Source organism: Thamnophis elegans, chromosome Z (assembly GCF_009769535.1).
Source record: "Thamnophis elegans isolate rThaEle1 chromosome Z, rThaEle1.pri, whole genome shotgun sequence".
Classification (NCBI taxonomy): domain Eukaryota; kingdom Metazoa; phylum Chordata; class Lepidosauria; order Squamata; family Colubridae; genus Thamnophis; species Thamnophis elegans.
This window is the reverse complement of record NC_045558.1, coordinates 117924421-117940847: the sequence shown is the minus strand read 5'-3', so window position 1 is coordinate 117940847 and position 16427 is coordinate 117924421. Positions and strand designations below refer to the sequence as shown.

The 16427-nt window shown below is 37.4% G+C and overlaps 1 protein-coding gene across 7 annotated transcripts in view; it reads left to right on the top strand.

The window, feature by feature from the left end:
- The window catches only part of PPP6R1 (protein phosphatase 6 regulatory subunit 1), a 61690-nt gene that overhangs the window by 9810 nt on the left and 35453 nt on the right, over positions 1 to 16427 (top strand). For all 7 annotated transcript variants that reach the window (XM_032237153.1, XM_032237152.1, XM_032237155.1 and 4 more), the window contains exons 2-7: positions 6128 to 6360; positions 10722 to 10908; positions 12197 to 12334; positions 13220 to 13285; positions 13488 to 13600; positions 16074 to 16187. In XM_032237153.1, the coding sequence (XP_032093044.1) occupies positions 6134 to 6360; positions 10722 to 10908; positions 12197 to 12334; positions 13220 to 13285; positions 13488 to 13600; positions 16074 to 16187 (845 nt within the window). In that variant the 5' untranslated portion in view covers positions 6128 to 6133. The remainder of the gene's footprint in view (positions 1 to 6127; positions 6361 to 10721; positions 10909 to 12196; positions 12335 to 13219; positions 13286 to 13487; positions 13601 to 16073; positions 16188 to 16427) is intronic.

Sequence of the window (16427 nt, the reverse complement as noted above, 5' to 3'; positions counted from 1 at the left end):
TTTTCTTTTAATTGTAAACTATATGCAGAGTTTTGTTTTTTTATTTCTATGTAGAATCTCCATGGATAGAGGTTGTCTTTGTGAGATATATTTATTTTGAACCTTATTCATCAAAAAGTTTTTAAAAATCCCTTCTAGATGAGCTGAAGACCTGAAAACAATAGGTTTTTTCACAATAATTACAAAATGATTTGTCATTGTTTTCTTTAGCATATGTTTTGACATTTCATTCCATTTCCTGATGGACTTCCATTTAAGTACTATTCAGATTCATCCTCCCCCAAGTTAACTAAGAGCCATCTACTGTGACATATTCTCCAATCTCATCAATGAGATTTAAAATCATATAATGCAAAAAAAAAATCATTTATTTATTAAATTTATTTGGCACTCTTCTCACTGTCAAGCAACTCTTTTAGATGGGTTTATTTTGCTTAGAAACTAAATATGAACTTGGAAAATTAATTTGGCAATGTGTAAATGAATAATAAGCCATGCATATCATCTGCTATAGAATTGCATCTAGCTTGATTCACACTGAACCCTTTGAGACCATCATTAAAATATTGCTGTTTTCAGTGAGAAAATAGAGTTAGAATGCCATCATTTGAATTCATCAAATTCCTTATGACTATGCATTTACATAATTGAAGGGAAATGTGTTGATTATACTATATGAATATTAATGGTGTATGTTAGTGGCACATTATTGTTGCTAAAGATTTTGTTTTTACTGTATTATAATGACTTTGCTAGTGGAAACTACTTTGGTGGAACAGAAGGAGCATTGGTTGCATTTATGGATGATCTCTGGAAGAACAAAATGTGGCTAGTGCATCCATTCTTGCTTTCCTTGACTTCTCAGTGCCTTTTGATACTACTGACCATGATATCCTTAGGGCAGTGGTTCTCAACCTTCCCAATGCTGTGACCCTTTAATATAGTTTCTTATGTTGTGGTGACCCCCAACCATAAAATTGGTGTCTCGGTTCCTAAGACCATCGAAAATATGTGTTTTCCGATGGTCTTAGGCGACCCCTGTGAAAGGGTCGTTCAACTCCCAAAGGGATCCCAACCCACAGGTTGAGAACTGCTTTAGGGACATCTATGCGATTAGGGATGGATGGCACAGTATGGTGCTGGATCAACTCTTCTCCAAGGCCAGTCCCAATTGGCGTTAGCAGGCAATGAGAGGCCACTCCTTTGTGGGGTGCCACAGCGCTTACTCTCTCTGCTCCTTTTAAATATCTACTTGAAACCACCGGGCAAGATCATCTGACACCATGGGATGAGGTGACATCAACATGCTGATGATTCACAGTTTTACATCTCCATCCAGTGATCCAAGCAATGCTGGCTGTCTTTTCTCAGTGCCTGGTAGCTATAGGTGTCTGGATGGGACCCAACAAGCTTTAGCTGAATCCTGGCAAGACAGCAATTGTGAAGCTGTGGAGAAAAATCTGAGACCGAATCTGGATGGGTATGTCTTAGTTTAATGAAAAGAAGGACTAGGGGTGATATGATATTAGTATTTCAATATCTCAGGAATTGCCACAAAGAGGGAGTCAACTATTCTCCAAAGCATCTGAAGGCAGGAGAAGCAGCAATGGATGGAAACTAATGAAGGAGAGAAGCAACCTTAGAATTAAAGAGAAATTTTCTGACAGTTAGAACAATTAATCAGTGGAACAACTTGCCTCCAGAAGTTGTGAAGAGATTGGACAACGATTTGTCTGAAATGATAGAGGGTTTGCTGCCTAAGCAGGGGGTTGAACTAGAAGACCTCCAAACTCTGTTATTCTCTTCCGTTCTGTATCTAATGGCTATATAAAAACATGTTACATAATTTAAGAATATGATTGTTCAGACAATTGTTAAACAATGAAAGTGTTAATTGGATTACACATTGGTGGACCTTATTGGAAAGCTGGAACTATAAACACAGTTTGCTTATGTTTACTTTCATTATTTTGTTTCACTTTCATTAGCACTTATAGAAAAATTAGATAATATATTATGCCAACTTCTTCAAAGGATATTAAAATTGTAGGAAATTATGTGATAGTATTAGCAGTGTTGGGGATAACTTTGAAAGCATACCAATTTAATAGTCCATTTATATCAGAGCTAATAATGTTAAACTCCACAGCTTTCTAGCAATCCAAGTGGGTTGAATAAAAGTGGGTTGTTAACCTTATAACAAAGGGTTCTGCACTATTGTGGTGCTTTTCCTGTTCTAAATATCTTTAAGGATTTAAATGCATAACATCTACTTTAATCTTTTGCTCTTCAACTCTGCAGTTGCTTCTAATCTCCTCCCTAGTGTCAGAAGAGATTTTATTTGCAAATCACTGGGGATTTTTCAAAACCATTTTGCAAATCATCAGGGATTTCTGAAAACCATTAAATCAATTTTTGCACAAAGATTTATTTTTAAACATTTGCTTTCATTTTCAAGTAAGCCTGTGATGAAGCGGGAATTAAAGAGAGCAAATCTCTTATTTGTTAAGTTACATGTGAGGCTTTCACGTAAGCAGCTTTGGCCTTAAATTAATGGAGCTTCTTTCCAGCTCCTCTGAGCAAGTATCATCAAATTTGACCTTTCAGAATTACTACATTTTCAGGACTGGAATGTTCTCTTTGATACAAGAGTTTGGGCTATTAATTTCAGAACTTCTCCTTGCGTTTCTGTTTTTAAAAACCATTTGTTTAGCTCCTTAGGGTTCTTGGTAGATGTATATGTTTTTTCTACTATCAAGCTAAGAAATGTAACAAATTGGAGAAAACCTGGTTTTTAGGAGCATGAGCTTGATGCCTGGAATTCAATCTGGCATCAAGCAGCTTCAGTATCTCTCCCCCCCCCCCCCCGCACTCCTGCTATAATGGAATGCCTTGCCCCTCATGATCCAGATGGCGCATCTCTTGCAAACCAATCCAGCTTTTCGGTAGAAGTTTTGATAAAGAGCTTAGATGGAATTCTGACAACCAGGACTTGTTTTGTTTTGGGATGAAAATTTATTTATTTATTTAGAGAATTTATATGGCCACCCACTCACTTTCAATAACTCTAGGCAGCTTACAAAAAAATAAATACTCAATATAAACAGAGTAAAAGCAATTACACGCTGACACACTAACAACAACAACAACAACAAGCAGTTGAACAAGCCACTTGATGAACTCCATCCCACTCTGGGTTCCCTAGGCCCATTGACAAAACCAGGTCTTAAAGGCTTTATAAAAGTGTGTTTATACTTCATGCTTTTTATTTGACTAAACCGTTGAATCTACATGAAGATAGCAGTGTAAATAACTATATGCTTAAGAAAATCAAGATGCCATGCTTTAAGTGTCCTAATTGGGAGCAGAATTTTGATCACTAAGCAATGTGGTCATTAAGCAAATTATCATGTGACCATATCCAATTTTAAAAGCATTTTCACTGCGGTCACTCAGCAAATCACTGTGTTTGTTAAACGAATTATGAAGTTAAACAAATCACACAGTTGTTAAGCGAATCCAGCTTCCCAATTGAATTTACTTGTCGGAGGTAACTGGAAAGGACGCAAACTGCAATTCCATGACTATAAGGTGCCGCAACCGTAATAAAAGCGAGTCAGTTGCCAAGTGGCCAGATTGCGACTATATGATCGAGGACAGATTTTTCCAATGGTAACTTTGAACCATTGTTAAATGTATACTTACAAGTTAAGGACTACCTGTATGTAAGATAGCTACATTGCCCTGCAAAACTATTTCTGCTGTAATCTGTAAAACTTTCATTAATGCCTGGATAATTTTTTTTATTTGTATGTCAGCCATTTGCTTAGCTTGTATGTTTATTTTAAGTTAAAGCATTTTTTTAAAAAAAGCAAAGAGAAAAACCTTCTGTGGCTGTGGAAATTCCTAAGCTTAGGCCCTGTAAAATAAAGCATACCATCTCACCAATCCTGTCTTTACTTTTTCCTCCCTTCTTTCTCATTTCCTGCCCTTCTGTGTTGGTAGTTTCTGAAAACTGCTCTGCTGTATTGCACAAGTCTTGTATAGAGGTTGCCTGGATACTCGATGAAAACTTCTGGCCTTTGCAGTTGTGGTGGCAACAGAGTTGAAAAGGGAAGCGGGCGTCACCAAGTTACTGTTTGTTTTTCTCTAGGTTTCTTTCCCTCTCTTCCCCACCTCAGCAGTACAGAGAACCTTTGCCATTTTGAATTACAGTTGTAGCTAGGGAACCTTGCAAGCATAAATGTGATCTATCTAGCTCACCAACGTTTATCCAATGCAGGGGAGCAGGGATGGAGAAGAGAGAGAACTATGCCTTATAGGCAAATTCAGTTGTACTGTTGTTCTGCCACATTTATTCTCCACTTCTTGATTAAGCTTGCAATTTGTAATGTGACTGAGGACTTGGTTTTGTCATAAAGATGGTTTGAGAAGAAGGGAGGAAAGTTGCCCAATCTGCTGCTCTCTAACTACTCTGTCATGATGGATTGCAGTAATTCTTCAGATAGAGTGACATGTCAAAAACCTCTCAGTCCTGAGGCAAATAATTCTTTCAACAATAGCTAGGGTCTGAGTAGATTGACCAGCTCCTGGCAACTTCAAGAATGAACTGGTTTCCTAGTGTGATTTGGGAATAGTAGCTCTCATCACTGCTGCATGATTTATATGCCCTTGCTTGTGGCTTTAAATATAAACAACTTTGCTTATTTCAAGGCCCATGTGAGATTGCTACACCAGTCTATATATCTTCACATATGAACCATGCAGTTTCACCTACCTTCAATACTAGAACCTCTAGATCAGTGGTTCTCAATCTGTAGGTCGGGACCCCTTTTGGGGTCGAATGACCCTTTCACAGGGGTCGCCTAAGACCATTGGAAAACACATTTTCAAAAAAATACGGAAAACATAAAATAATTTTATGGTTGGGGGTCACCGCAACATGAGGAACTGTATTAAATAGTCGTGACATTAGGAAAGTTGAGACCCACTGGTCTAGATTCTCTTGTGGAAAGATACCAAATAAACAGTACCCTAAATAAGAATCAAACTACATCAATTGCAAGAGGTACATTGTTGTATAAATTCCAGTGTATTTTGTGTATTAAATTCTGATAAGGAGCTGATGGTTTAGAACACATTGGAATTTTTGCTCCTGGAATCAATGCATTCCCTATAATCTCCTTAGGACAGTTATTTTGTTGAGGTTAAGAGGGTTATATTGGGATACGTTTTGCAGCATTGAACTAAGTTGGACAACTCAGTTATGGAATAATTGCTGCAAATAACCAATTAATGTGGACAAGTAGCCTCCCCTAGAATGATCAATCTCAATAAAGTAATTTCATATTGATTGGAAACATATATGCAAATTTCTGATAACAGTTTTCTAGGCCAGTTTTACCTAATTTTACTAACATCCTTGTTAAAATATTTAGATTACAACTCTCCAAAAGCTCGTCTTTCCTTACATACATCCTACTGATCCTCCACCTATAGTAGCTTAGTTTTAGTCTGTTGGAATGTTTTCATTACTTGATAGGGTTGACTGCCTTCTTGTGTAACTGGTGAGATTCCTTTTGCCATTTGAGATTGGTCTTTTTGTTTCATGTGTGGATTATATTAGTATTTAATCAAACATGGGTTTGATGCTACTTTGTTAGGGTCTACTAAGTTTGTGAAACTCATAATTCCTAAAATTCTTACTATGTACCTTTACACCATCACTGTGTAGTTCTGGATATGCTAACCATTTGTTTCATGTCTTAATTTTTCCTAATTAATCTTAAACCCCCCTCCCCCAATAGCAAGCTCATAATCCCACAATATTACTTAGTATTTTCAGCTGTGACCTTTTGTTCTTTCTCTTAAGTCTGGGTCCATAATATAGTTTTTAAACAGAAGAAACTTTGTGCTTGGCCCTTTGTACAAATACTCTTTGTACAAATACTCTTTGCCGAAATAGCTGTTGTACAATTTTATGTGGAAAGACTTGTTTAGCATGGATGAATATGTACATGGATAGAAATGCACGTAATTATAATTGAATAATTATAACGTATATATACATCTATCTACTCTTCTCCTTTTAGTGACTGAGCTTTTGTTCTTTTCCTACTTTCTTTAGGAAGCCATGTTCTGGAAGTTTGATCTCCACACAACTTCTCATATTGACACACTTTTGGAGCGTGGGAATGTGACCCTTTTTGAACTTTTGGATGAGGAAGATGTATTGCAGGAATGCAAGGTGGTCAACCGAAAACTTGTAGACTTCCTGGTACAGCCAGAACATATGGAAGCTCTAGTCACCTGTGTGACTGAGGAGCCCCCTGGAGATGTGGATGAAAGAGTGCGCTACAAGTAAGTAGACCTTCAAATCTCAAGGAGATGTAATCTTCAAAATGTCCAGAACCAGGGAGATTTATGTGTCAGATTCATCTTTTCCAATTCTGTTGTGGATAATCATATTTTTGCATCCTTTCCCCACAAATTCTTAGCTAATGGGCACAAAAGGGGAGGGAGGTAGCATGTTTAACTGGAGTATTATACTAAGAGCTGTCTGTAAAAATGGGGCTGTTCTAAGCACCAGCTGTTCTGGTTTTCATCTCCACATCATCATCGTGCAGGAAGATATAAAAGGAGCATAAATGGGTAGGGATGGATATATATTTTATCTTCCTGTCCATAGCAGTTTTGATCTCAATGATACTATACTAGACTCCTCCCTGGCTCACCTGTAACATGCCATGAAGTGGGCAGTGAAGTGGTGGCTGGAAAAACAGAATAAATTTCTATTGAACTAATTGAATTACCTGCAATCATGTGCTACTAGCATATGGAGATAGGTCAGTTGGCTGCAGGGGCAGATGATTCATTCAGCTGTAACTTGTGAACAAAACCAGTGTGGAAAATAAAGGTCAGTGGTCAAACCTTCTACTTAACCATGTTCTGTGTGTAAAATGAGGGAATGCTAGGTGCAATAACATAACAAAACAAAACCAATGGCGCTTTTAAATATACAGAATGAGGGTAATGTAACAGCAATCTGGAAAACATAATTTGAAGTTAAATTAAATGGGGGGAAAAAGATCCCAGATGCCATAGAAAGAGTGCTTACTGAATCACAAACTCAGTAATCCTAGTAAAAGTTCAGTATACAGAATAACAAGATAATTCTAGAAATGATGGATGGTTGCCTGGGGTGTGTAAGATCTCCATCAACCTTTCCACCCATGGTTATTCTAACCATGCCTTGAATGAGTAAGCACTAAAATAGTACACCAGCAGAAAATAGACACAGATCCTTAATTTTACAGCAAAATTATATACAAATCTTATGTTTATTATATACTCTGACTTTTCATGACAGAGTCTTTCAAAATCAGGTGGCATACAAGTTTAATATATTATGATTGGTTCCACAGTCAGCCTGGATATTTAGATTGGATTTGGTAATTTTATCCACCTATTAATTATTGCATAGACCAAAATATAAAGCCACAGTTGCCAGTTCTTTAGTTGGTGTTGGCTTTCACATGCATTAAGTTTTTTTCCCCAAGATCCTAGGATGTTGTAATGTATTGGCATATGTGCAGCCTTTTGTAATTGACACATGAATTTTTGTCAACACTCAGAGTTTTAAAATATCATTCAAGATTTCTTGGTATGGCATCCATTATTATTATGAATGATTGCACAGATGTTTAGACTAAATTTGGTATTTTTATTCACCTATTGAGTGCTTTCCAAGGACCTTAAATAGACAGGCGTTGTGGTTTTAATTCTAAAGATATTGTCACAGGATGTAGGCAGTTCCAAGTAAAGCTGCCTTTTGCAATTGGCCGATGATGATTTGTCAATGCTGATGGTGTGCAAGTGCTGCTCCAGTTATTCTGGAATTGCACCCAAGGCAATTATTACAACCTATTACTATTGATGCTATTTTTGCTTTCTTTTGCCACAGTCTTTCTACTTCTATTTTGTATTTTGTTATTTTCTTTAGTTCTTTCTCTTCTCTTTTGCTTTCTCTAGATACTACTTTGTTCACTATCCAGATTTTTGTGTGTTATTTATCAACAATTATTAAGTCTGGGATGTTATGTGGCAGGCACTTATCTGTTCTGTTCTATCTAAACAGAACAGTTTAGTTTCTTTAGTTTCTATTACTTTGTCTATTTTGTGTTTCCCACCAATTCTTGCTTGCAGACAAATGATATTTCTTTCAAATATTCCAGTGCACCATTGTTGCTCCTTATCCTACTGTTGTTTTTAGTCAGACTGAATGATCTTGCAGCAGCTAATCAGGTGGTTGGTCCACTGTTTCTTCAGCTTCTTTGTAAAGGTGGCATTTGCTTCCTGTTGCGGTCTTCTCAATTCTGACTTTGGTAGTTTTCAATTTATAACCACAATTGAGCCCAAAATTTCTGTTGCTAAGTAAGAGTGAGTTTTGCTCCAATTTACAACTTTTCTTGCAACAGTTGTTAAGTGAATCGCTGCAGTTGTTAAATTAGTAACACAGTTGTTAAGTAAATCTGGCTTCCCCATTGACTTTGCTTGCCAGAAGGTCACAAAAGGTTATCACATGATCCTGGGGACATTGCAACCGTCATAAACATGAGTTGGTAGCCAAGTATCTGAGTTGTGATCATGCGTCCATGTGAATGTTGCAATAAGCATGAAAAACGATCATGTTACTTTTTTTAAAATACCATTGTAACTTCACACAGTCATTAAAAGAACTCTTGTAGGTCGAGGACAACCTGTACATTTCTTAAGGCTTCGTCTTGCGCAGCCAGAATTAGGCCCTTTGTCTCTTCTTTGCTGCTTTTAGGCATTGTCAAAGCCAGTTCTTATTTGCTTTGCCTACTTTTTTTCTTTTCTTTTTTGTACTGGCCATGTAATAATTTTCCTTGCCATGTCTCAATTCTACAGGTTGTGCTCGACTTACAACAGTTTATTTAGTGACCACTTAAAGCTACAATGGCACTGAAAATATGACTTATGACTGTTTCTTACACTTATGACCATTTTGCAGCATCCTGATGGTCACGTGATCAAAATTCGGATGCTTGGCAACTGACTCACATTTGTAACGGATGCGGTGTCCTAAAGTCATGCAATCCACTTTTGTGACCTAACAAGCAAAGTGAATATTTACTTAACAGCTGTATTACTAACTTAACAACTGCCGTGATTCACTTAACAACTGTGGCAAGAAAGGTCACAAAATGGGGCAAAACTCACTTAACAAATTTCTCACTTAGTAACATAAGTTTTGGGCTCCATTGTAGCTATCAGCTGAGGACTACTTGTATATTTATTGGATTTTTTTATTGTTGTTGGTCACACACTCAGCCAGATGGTCAGGCTGAATTTGGCATTTTTATCTACTTATCAAGTTCATCCAAAGGACCTGGGATAGGCAGATGTGGATTTTTGATGGGGTTAAATATATTGTTCATAAGCTGTTCTGAGTAAAACTGCCTTTTGTAATTGACTGATGGTGATTTTGTCAATGCCAATAATGTTACAATGGTACACCCAAAGTGCCTATTATTTATTGGTATTACTTTTGCTTTCTTTTGCCACAGTCATTTTATTTCTATTTGCAAGTTTTATTTTGCTGTCTTCAGGTACTACCGTGTCCCTTATCCAGACTTTCTTGTCTTTCTCATTGATAGTTGTTAAGTCTGGGATGTTATGTGGCAGATGACTATCAGTTTGAATTCTAAAATCCCAGGACAATTTAGTTTCCTTTATTGTTTTTCTTATATATGCAGCAGTTCTTTAGCTGCTGTTGTCATTCATATGCATCAAGTTCTTCTGAAGAACCTAGCATGTTATAATCTATCAGTTTTAGTATAAGTGCAAATCCAAACAGCACAGCTTTTACAATTAACAGATGGGAAATTTTGTCAATGTGCAGATCTTCTAAGTGCCATCCAAGATTTTTTGGTATGGCAGTCAGTGTTCCAGCAACAAGTGTCTTCCTGGTGAGATGAGCAGCAATTAAAATTTATAAATAAATAAACAAGTAATGTTTATTGATTGGATGGTGCCATAATCTTTCAGGTTTGATTTTCAGATTTTGATACTTTGTGAACTTCTCAATTTTTTGTTTTCTTTATCCCCTGGTATTGTCACATCAATTATCTATCCTTTCCCCCACCCAACCATTGTGTCAATTTGCATTTTTAAATCCCACAATACAGTATATTAACCTACTCCTTTACAACTACCTTTTCAACCATACGTTCCCATCAATTTTTTTATTACTGGCACATGATAATTATTACAGATGATAATTGTATAATTTTTATTAATTTATTATCACACATGGTTGTTATTCAAAGCTTCAAAGTAATTTCTTACTATAATTTTATATTAACTATCACTGGAATTCAAAGAAAAGTGGTGATACTTGTATTGGGTAATTGAGGAATATATGGTGCTCTGGAAATAGCCTACTGCTACCCTTTAATAGATTTGCAATAAACTGAACAGATTAAGGAAATACCAATATAGTATGGAGTCTATCTCAGAGAAGAATGTAAATTAGAAACACAGAATATCAGTTTCTGAATAGATTATGTTAATATTTTACTGTGCAGTTCATTTTTCATCTTCGTCAACTTCAATCAGTAGTCAAACTTAGGAGAGATACCGTTTTTGTGCAGCAGGGTTTGGTCTACATCTGCTTTTAAAAACCTCCCCTTTTTTAGATATCCAAGTGTTTCTTGTGAGATTTTGACATCCGACGTCACACAGATAAATGATGCACTGGGTGAGGATGAATCTCTTCTGCGACGTCTCTATGGCTTCCTTCAGACTGGTGGAATCCTCAACCCTCTGTTGGCCAGCTTCTTCAGCAAGGTTATGGGTATTCTTATCAACCGTAAGACTGATCAGGTAATGTCTTAAAGGCCTTCTGGACCACTAAATAAAGAAATGCAACTTAATCGTGATTGCTAGCTCCCTTCATCACTAATCATATGAAGTTTGTTTCTAGTTTGTTCATTCATACACAGAAAAGGCAAAAACTCCATTGAAGTAGTATCATCTCATGGTGCCTTCATGGATGTGTTCACCTAGCTTTCTTGACACAGTATGGAAGCAGTTTGTTATTGTCTTCTTTCAGGATACACTTTTAACTTCTTGGGCTGTTTGAGTTCTTCCTGTGTTCTCCTTTAAAATACTAGCCAGGTTATAATGGATTAACTTTTCAAGTTCATTGAAGGTCAATTAGAGGCAGCTACCTAGCCAAGCTGGTATAGCAATAGCAGACTTATATACTGCTTTACAATTCTTTATAGCCTTCTCTAAGTGGTTTACAGAGTCAGCATATTGCCCCCAACAATTTGGATCCTCATTTTCCCACCTCAGAAGGATGGAAAGCTCGGTCAACCTTGATCCTGGTGAGATTTGAACTGCCATATTGCAGTCAGTCAGCAGGAGTAGTCTGCAGTACTGCACTCTAACCACTGTGCCACCCTGGCTCACAATGTCACAGAGAGCTTTGAAAATAACTTGTAGAAGACTTAGAATATAGCGTGTCATGAATTTATTGAACCAATTATTTAGTGGATCTTCGTTCGTGAAAAAATAGCTCCTATATGAAAAGCTAACATCCTAAAACATTAATTATCATGTAAAAATAATATAATATATTTTAGTAACAAATATTTTTTATTGAGAATAATTATTGGATTATTATCAAATCACCAAGTTTCTTAAAGCATATGAATGGCTAAATTGTGAAACAAGGTAATATTTCAAAATGGAGATTCTCTGTAATCTCCTATGGTATTTGTGTTATCCTGCCCATCCCTTAAGGAAGTAGATCCCATTTATCTTTATAACATTTCTGTATGCTAATGAGTCACAGCAGTGACTCATTTGAACTTCGTGATTGAGTAGGAATTTGAACCTGGGGATACCTAATCACAGTTACCATTATACTGCCCCAAGGATTATAAAAATGTGAACTTCATGATTAGGCTGATATGCGGCATGGCCTGTTCCAGGATTGTTAACAAATCAACTAAAGTCTCGGTTATATGTAATACATATTTTCTTTCCCTGATGGGGGAATTGACTATTCCACTCCCATATTGAGGATAGACATTTGTACAGCCATTTGTTTCCAGCGTTGCTTTTCCCCTTTTCCCTCAACCCTAATTTGTTTGTTTTTTTCCAGATAGTTGCCTTCTTGCGTAAGAAGGATGACTTTGTCAACCTGCTGCTACATCACATTGGTACCTCAGCCATCATGGACCTCCTGCTGCGACTCCTAACCTGTGTGGAGCAATCACAGCTCAGACAAGATGTATTCAATGTAAGGATCCAGCTGTAGGCATTCTTGAAGAGCAAGCAATATAGTTTTCTATATCGCCTTTGTTATTTTGGTCAGTTTGTCTAGAAATGTGATAACCAGTTATGAAATGGTATTAACAATAGCAATAGCAGTTAGACTTATATTCCGCTTCATAGGGCTTTCAGCCCTCTCTAAGCGGTTTACAGAGTCAGCATATTGCCCCCACTGTCTGGGTCCTCGGAAGGATGGAAGGCTGAGTCAACCTTGAGCCGGTGAGATTAGAGCCACTGAACTGCAGATAACAGTCAGCTGAAGTGGCCTGCAGTACTGCACCCTAACCACTGCGCCACCTCGGCTCATATTGTTTCCTTTTTCCTCGTATTGTTTCCTTTTTCTGTGGAGGTAAATAATTAAATAAAAGATCTGGTGTGTTAATCAATCCAAACCATATTATAACTCTGTCATGCCCTATTTTTCTTTCTTATGAGCAATAGCCATTTAAAAGGCTTAAATGGATTATTATAGGTATCACAATGTTCTGTTGCATCTTTGCCAAGTATGAACCATTTCCTGCCCATCAAAGATTAGGGATAAAGGCTTTAAAGTCAGTGAATACTTTTTAACCTATTTATCTAGAATAACCACCACTTGAATCTTTTGAAATCTTGATAATTATTTTTTACAACTATATTCCATTTCTTTTTACCCTTTTCCCTGCTCAAATTTTATTATGAAGCTTTTTTTATTGTTACACCAGTAAACATAGCTCAATGGTAGAATTTTGGGGAAAGGGTGAAGCATCATTGGAATTACATTTGTCCCCGAATAAGTTTCAATGTATAAGTGGACTAGAACTGAGGACATCTTTCTTTACTCTTACCATTCTTTTGTTTTCATCATCCCAAGTGGCTTAATGAGGAGAAAATTGTGCAGAGGCTCATTGGGATGATTCACCCTTCAAAAGATGACAATGTAAGTAGCAATTACAACTATAGAAATACTTGTTTGTATATAAATTGTGTGGAGTGTTCATCCCACCATTGAATTGTTTTCTACTGGCCGATAACAGTAGAGGAAAACTGAAACAAGCAATTGCTTCACTCTAGTTCTGGTATATTGAGGAGCTGTTCCAGATCTTTATGAGGCTTCTTTTTTTCTTGTCCCCTCTTCCCAGCAACATTCCAATGCTTCACAGTCTTTGTGTGACATTATCCGGCTGAGCCGTGAACAGATGATCCAAATCCAGGATAGTCCTGAGCCGGACCAGTTACTGGCCACGCTTGAGAAGTGAGTGCTAAGCACCGGCAGCAGGGAACAAAAGAGGCACCATTGCCCTTAGGTTAGAAATAAGTGTCACTCTCTAACGCTGCAATGAATTTGAAAGAAAGAATGCCTGTTTATCAAGATTCACCTCATTTTTAATATGACTGCTATCTATACTACTAAAGCACTTCTTGTGACCTTTAATTGAGTGAAATGGTGCATCATAGGACAACAGCTTTTATAACGTAAAGAGTATTTCCAAAATCCTAAATCCTGACACTCAAGGGAATGTAATTTGGGAAAGTTGTGGCTGTTTCAGGACTGCTGTGCTGCTGCTGAGGTCATATGATCTTCATTTTTAACATTTTGTGTCAGTTTCCCAGCCAATCTCCCAATCCCTTGTTCCTTCCCCCACCCAGCAGCAGTCATTTACCTGCGTGGTGGGAGGGGAAGGGAAGATATCCTGTGCTCCCTGCCAGATTCCCACAAGGAAAGTTAATGGAAGAGCCAGCAGGAATTCAGAAGTTGCTTCTGCTCTCGTTTCTGTTTTGCCCATTCTTGGTCATTCTACTTCTCTGTTTAGGTAAGAAAATATCTATGAAACGATTACCCAACAGGGCACAGGTTATGAGTGGAAGAGGAAACCTGTATTCAGTGGTGTACATCCTTTTTTGAGTCCAAAGCTATATCAGGGCAATCAAGTTTTATTTTTCATTGGGTTGCCAGGACTGCAGTCGCAAAAGTGAACAGAGTTTGCCTAACTAAATTTGATTTAATATGTTCCATTAAATATAGTTAATATGATTACTTCCCCTGCATTTAATATCTTCTCCCATCTGTCACATTAACACTTTTAGCTTATTGGCAACTGCAGAAGACCTCTGAGAATTATACACAAGGCTTTAAAAAAACCCCACATGTTATATATTCAGGCTAACTCAAAGAATACAATACCATTGTATTTGTCAAATGAAAACTGAGTGGTGTTGTCTTACTCAGCCAGATTTTTTCTTAATAAAATGCTCCCAGCTTTGTTTTTTGACTCTGCATGCTGTGCCTCTCTCCTGTTGAAAAATGCCTTTATTGGTATTGAAATATAACACATCTTGGTCTTAGACCAGCGGCCCCCAACCTTTTGGGCACCAAGGACCCGGTTCTGTGGAGAGAGGTTTTTCCACGGGACCGTAGGGAGCATGGTTTCTTACTCTGCCTGCAGATGTGGCTTCGTTTGTTTCTGGCATGCCACAGACCAGTGCCGGTCCCTGGACCAGGACCTGGGGACCCTTGCTTAGACCTGACAGACCCCTGCAGTTGGATTTCATGTTTGGCTGTTAATATTATTCGAGATCATTCCTTAAGATTCTTGGTTTCTTTAAGATAATTTGAAAACACTCCTTATCTGCTGAGATAATGAGGCAAGCTCTATAGAACAATATCGAATGTTAACAAAAGGCAGAAATAGTCAAAATTACCTGAAATAATCAGATGTAACAAGTTTAGTAAATGCTGTAGGTTTAAAAATAGTTAATGCTAGGGAAATGGATTTTGTAATTGTTTCAGTGGCAAAAAGAAGAGAATAGTGTTAGTTCAATCTTCATCAGGAAGGTGTTTTCATAATTATGACATAGCAATTTTGTCACATAACACACTGATAAGTTACTTGAAGAAACTTCAGGCCAGCCCAGAAAACCTTCACAGTCATTCTGCAGTAATGGAGAGCTTGTATAGTTGAATGACCCTCCCCCCCCCCGCCCCAATTCTTTGCTTCATATTTCTTAGTGAAAAAGTTATGTTCGCAACATTACGGAGCTGGACTGCACAGCTTTTTTCAAGTTGAAGGTCATATATGGCTTTTTACTGGCCACAATCCAAAGAGGGATTAAGACTAGGCTATAGAAACGGGCCAGGCCAAGAAACTAGCTAGATTTAAAGTAACTAATTTTCACAGATTTTGTTCAGTTAATTAGATTCATTCCCTTACATTTTAAAATTTCAGATTAGTGGCAAGACAGAACAAAGCTTTAATTATAGGGCAGGAATGGAAGCTTCTGGTTTGTTAGCCTTTTGAGCATACCTGGGAGGGGGAGCAGAGGGGAGGAGAGATGACATGATCATTGGGCCCTTTTCCCATTAGATATTACTTTTGCTCAGTTATGCTCAAGTATAAAGCATCTGCACAGAATATTATTTCAGAATCTTGGAGCTCAGAAGGTTTTCAGGGTCCTCACCTTACATGTGAAAGTTGATGTTGCTACATAGTTCAGAGTCAAGACCAAGGATTACCACATGGCTAGTAATAAAATATTCTCTCTTGAGCTTCCTCTATTTTCTTCAATTCCTAAGTAAAAAAAATAAATCACATTTTGTTGCTTTTTTCCCCTCTTTTTATGTGGTATGTCTAAATCACTGTGGCATATGCAAAGATGAAAAATAGAATAGCCAGGTCTAATATCATGGGGCAGTTTAGTAAAAACAATTTCCATTCCCCTGCATCCAGACAGGAGACAATTGAGCAGCTGCTGAGCAATATGCTGGATGGAGAACAGAACGAATCTGTCATAGTCAATGGGATCCAGGTCTTGCTGACCCTGCTGGAACCACGAAGACCCAGGTATGCAGTAAATGAGGGCTGTGAGAGCAAATATTTGCTACATTTAGAGGAGAAATACAGAGCCAAAATGCTTAGTAGAATTATATGAAATATTCCTCAACAAATTTATATAGTTGGTAGCAATGTGATATCCTGATGGTCATGTTTTTCATTTTTAAAATTATTAATATCTGGTGATTACTATCAGCAGAAATCCTCAGACAGTGAAAGCTATAGTAACTGGAATAAGGCTCTGCAAAC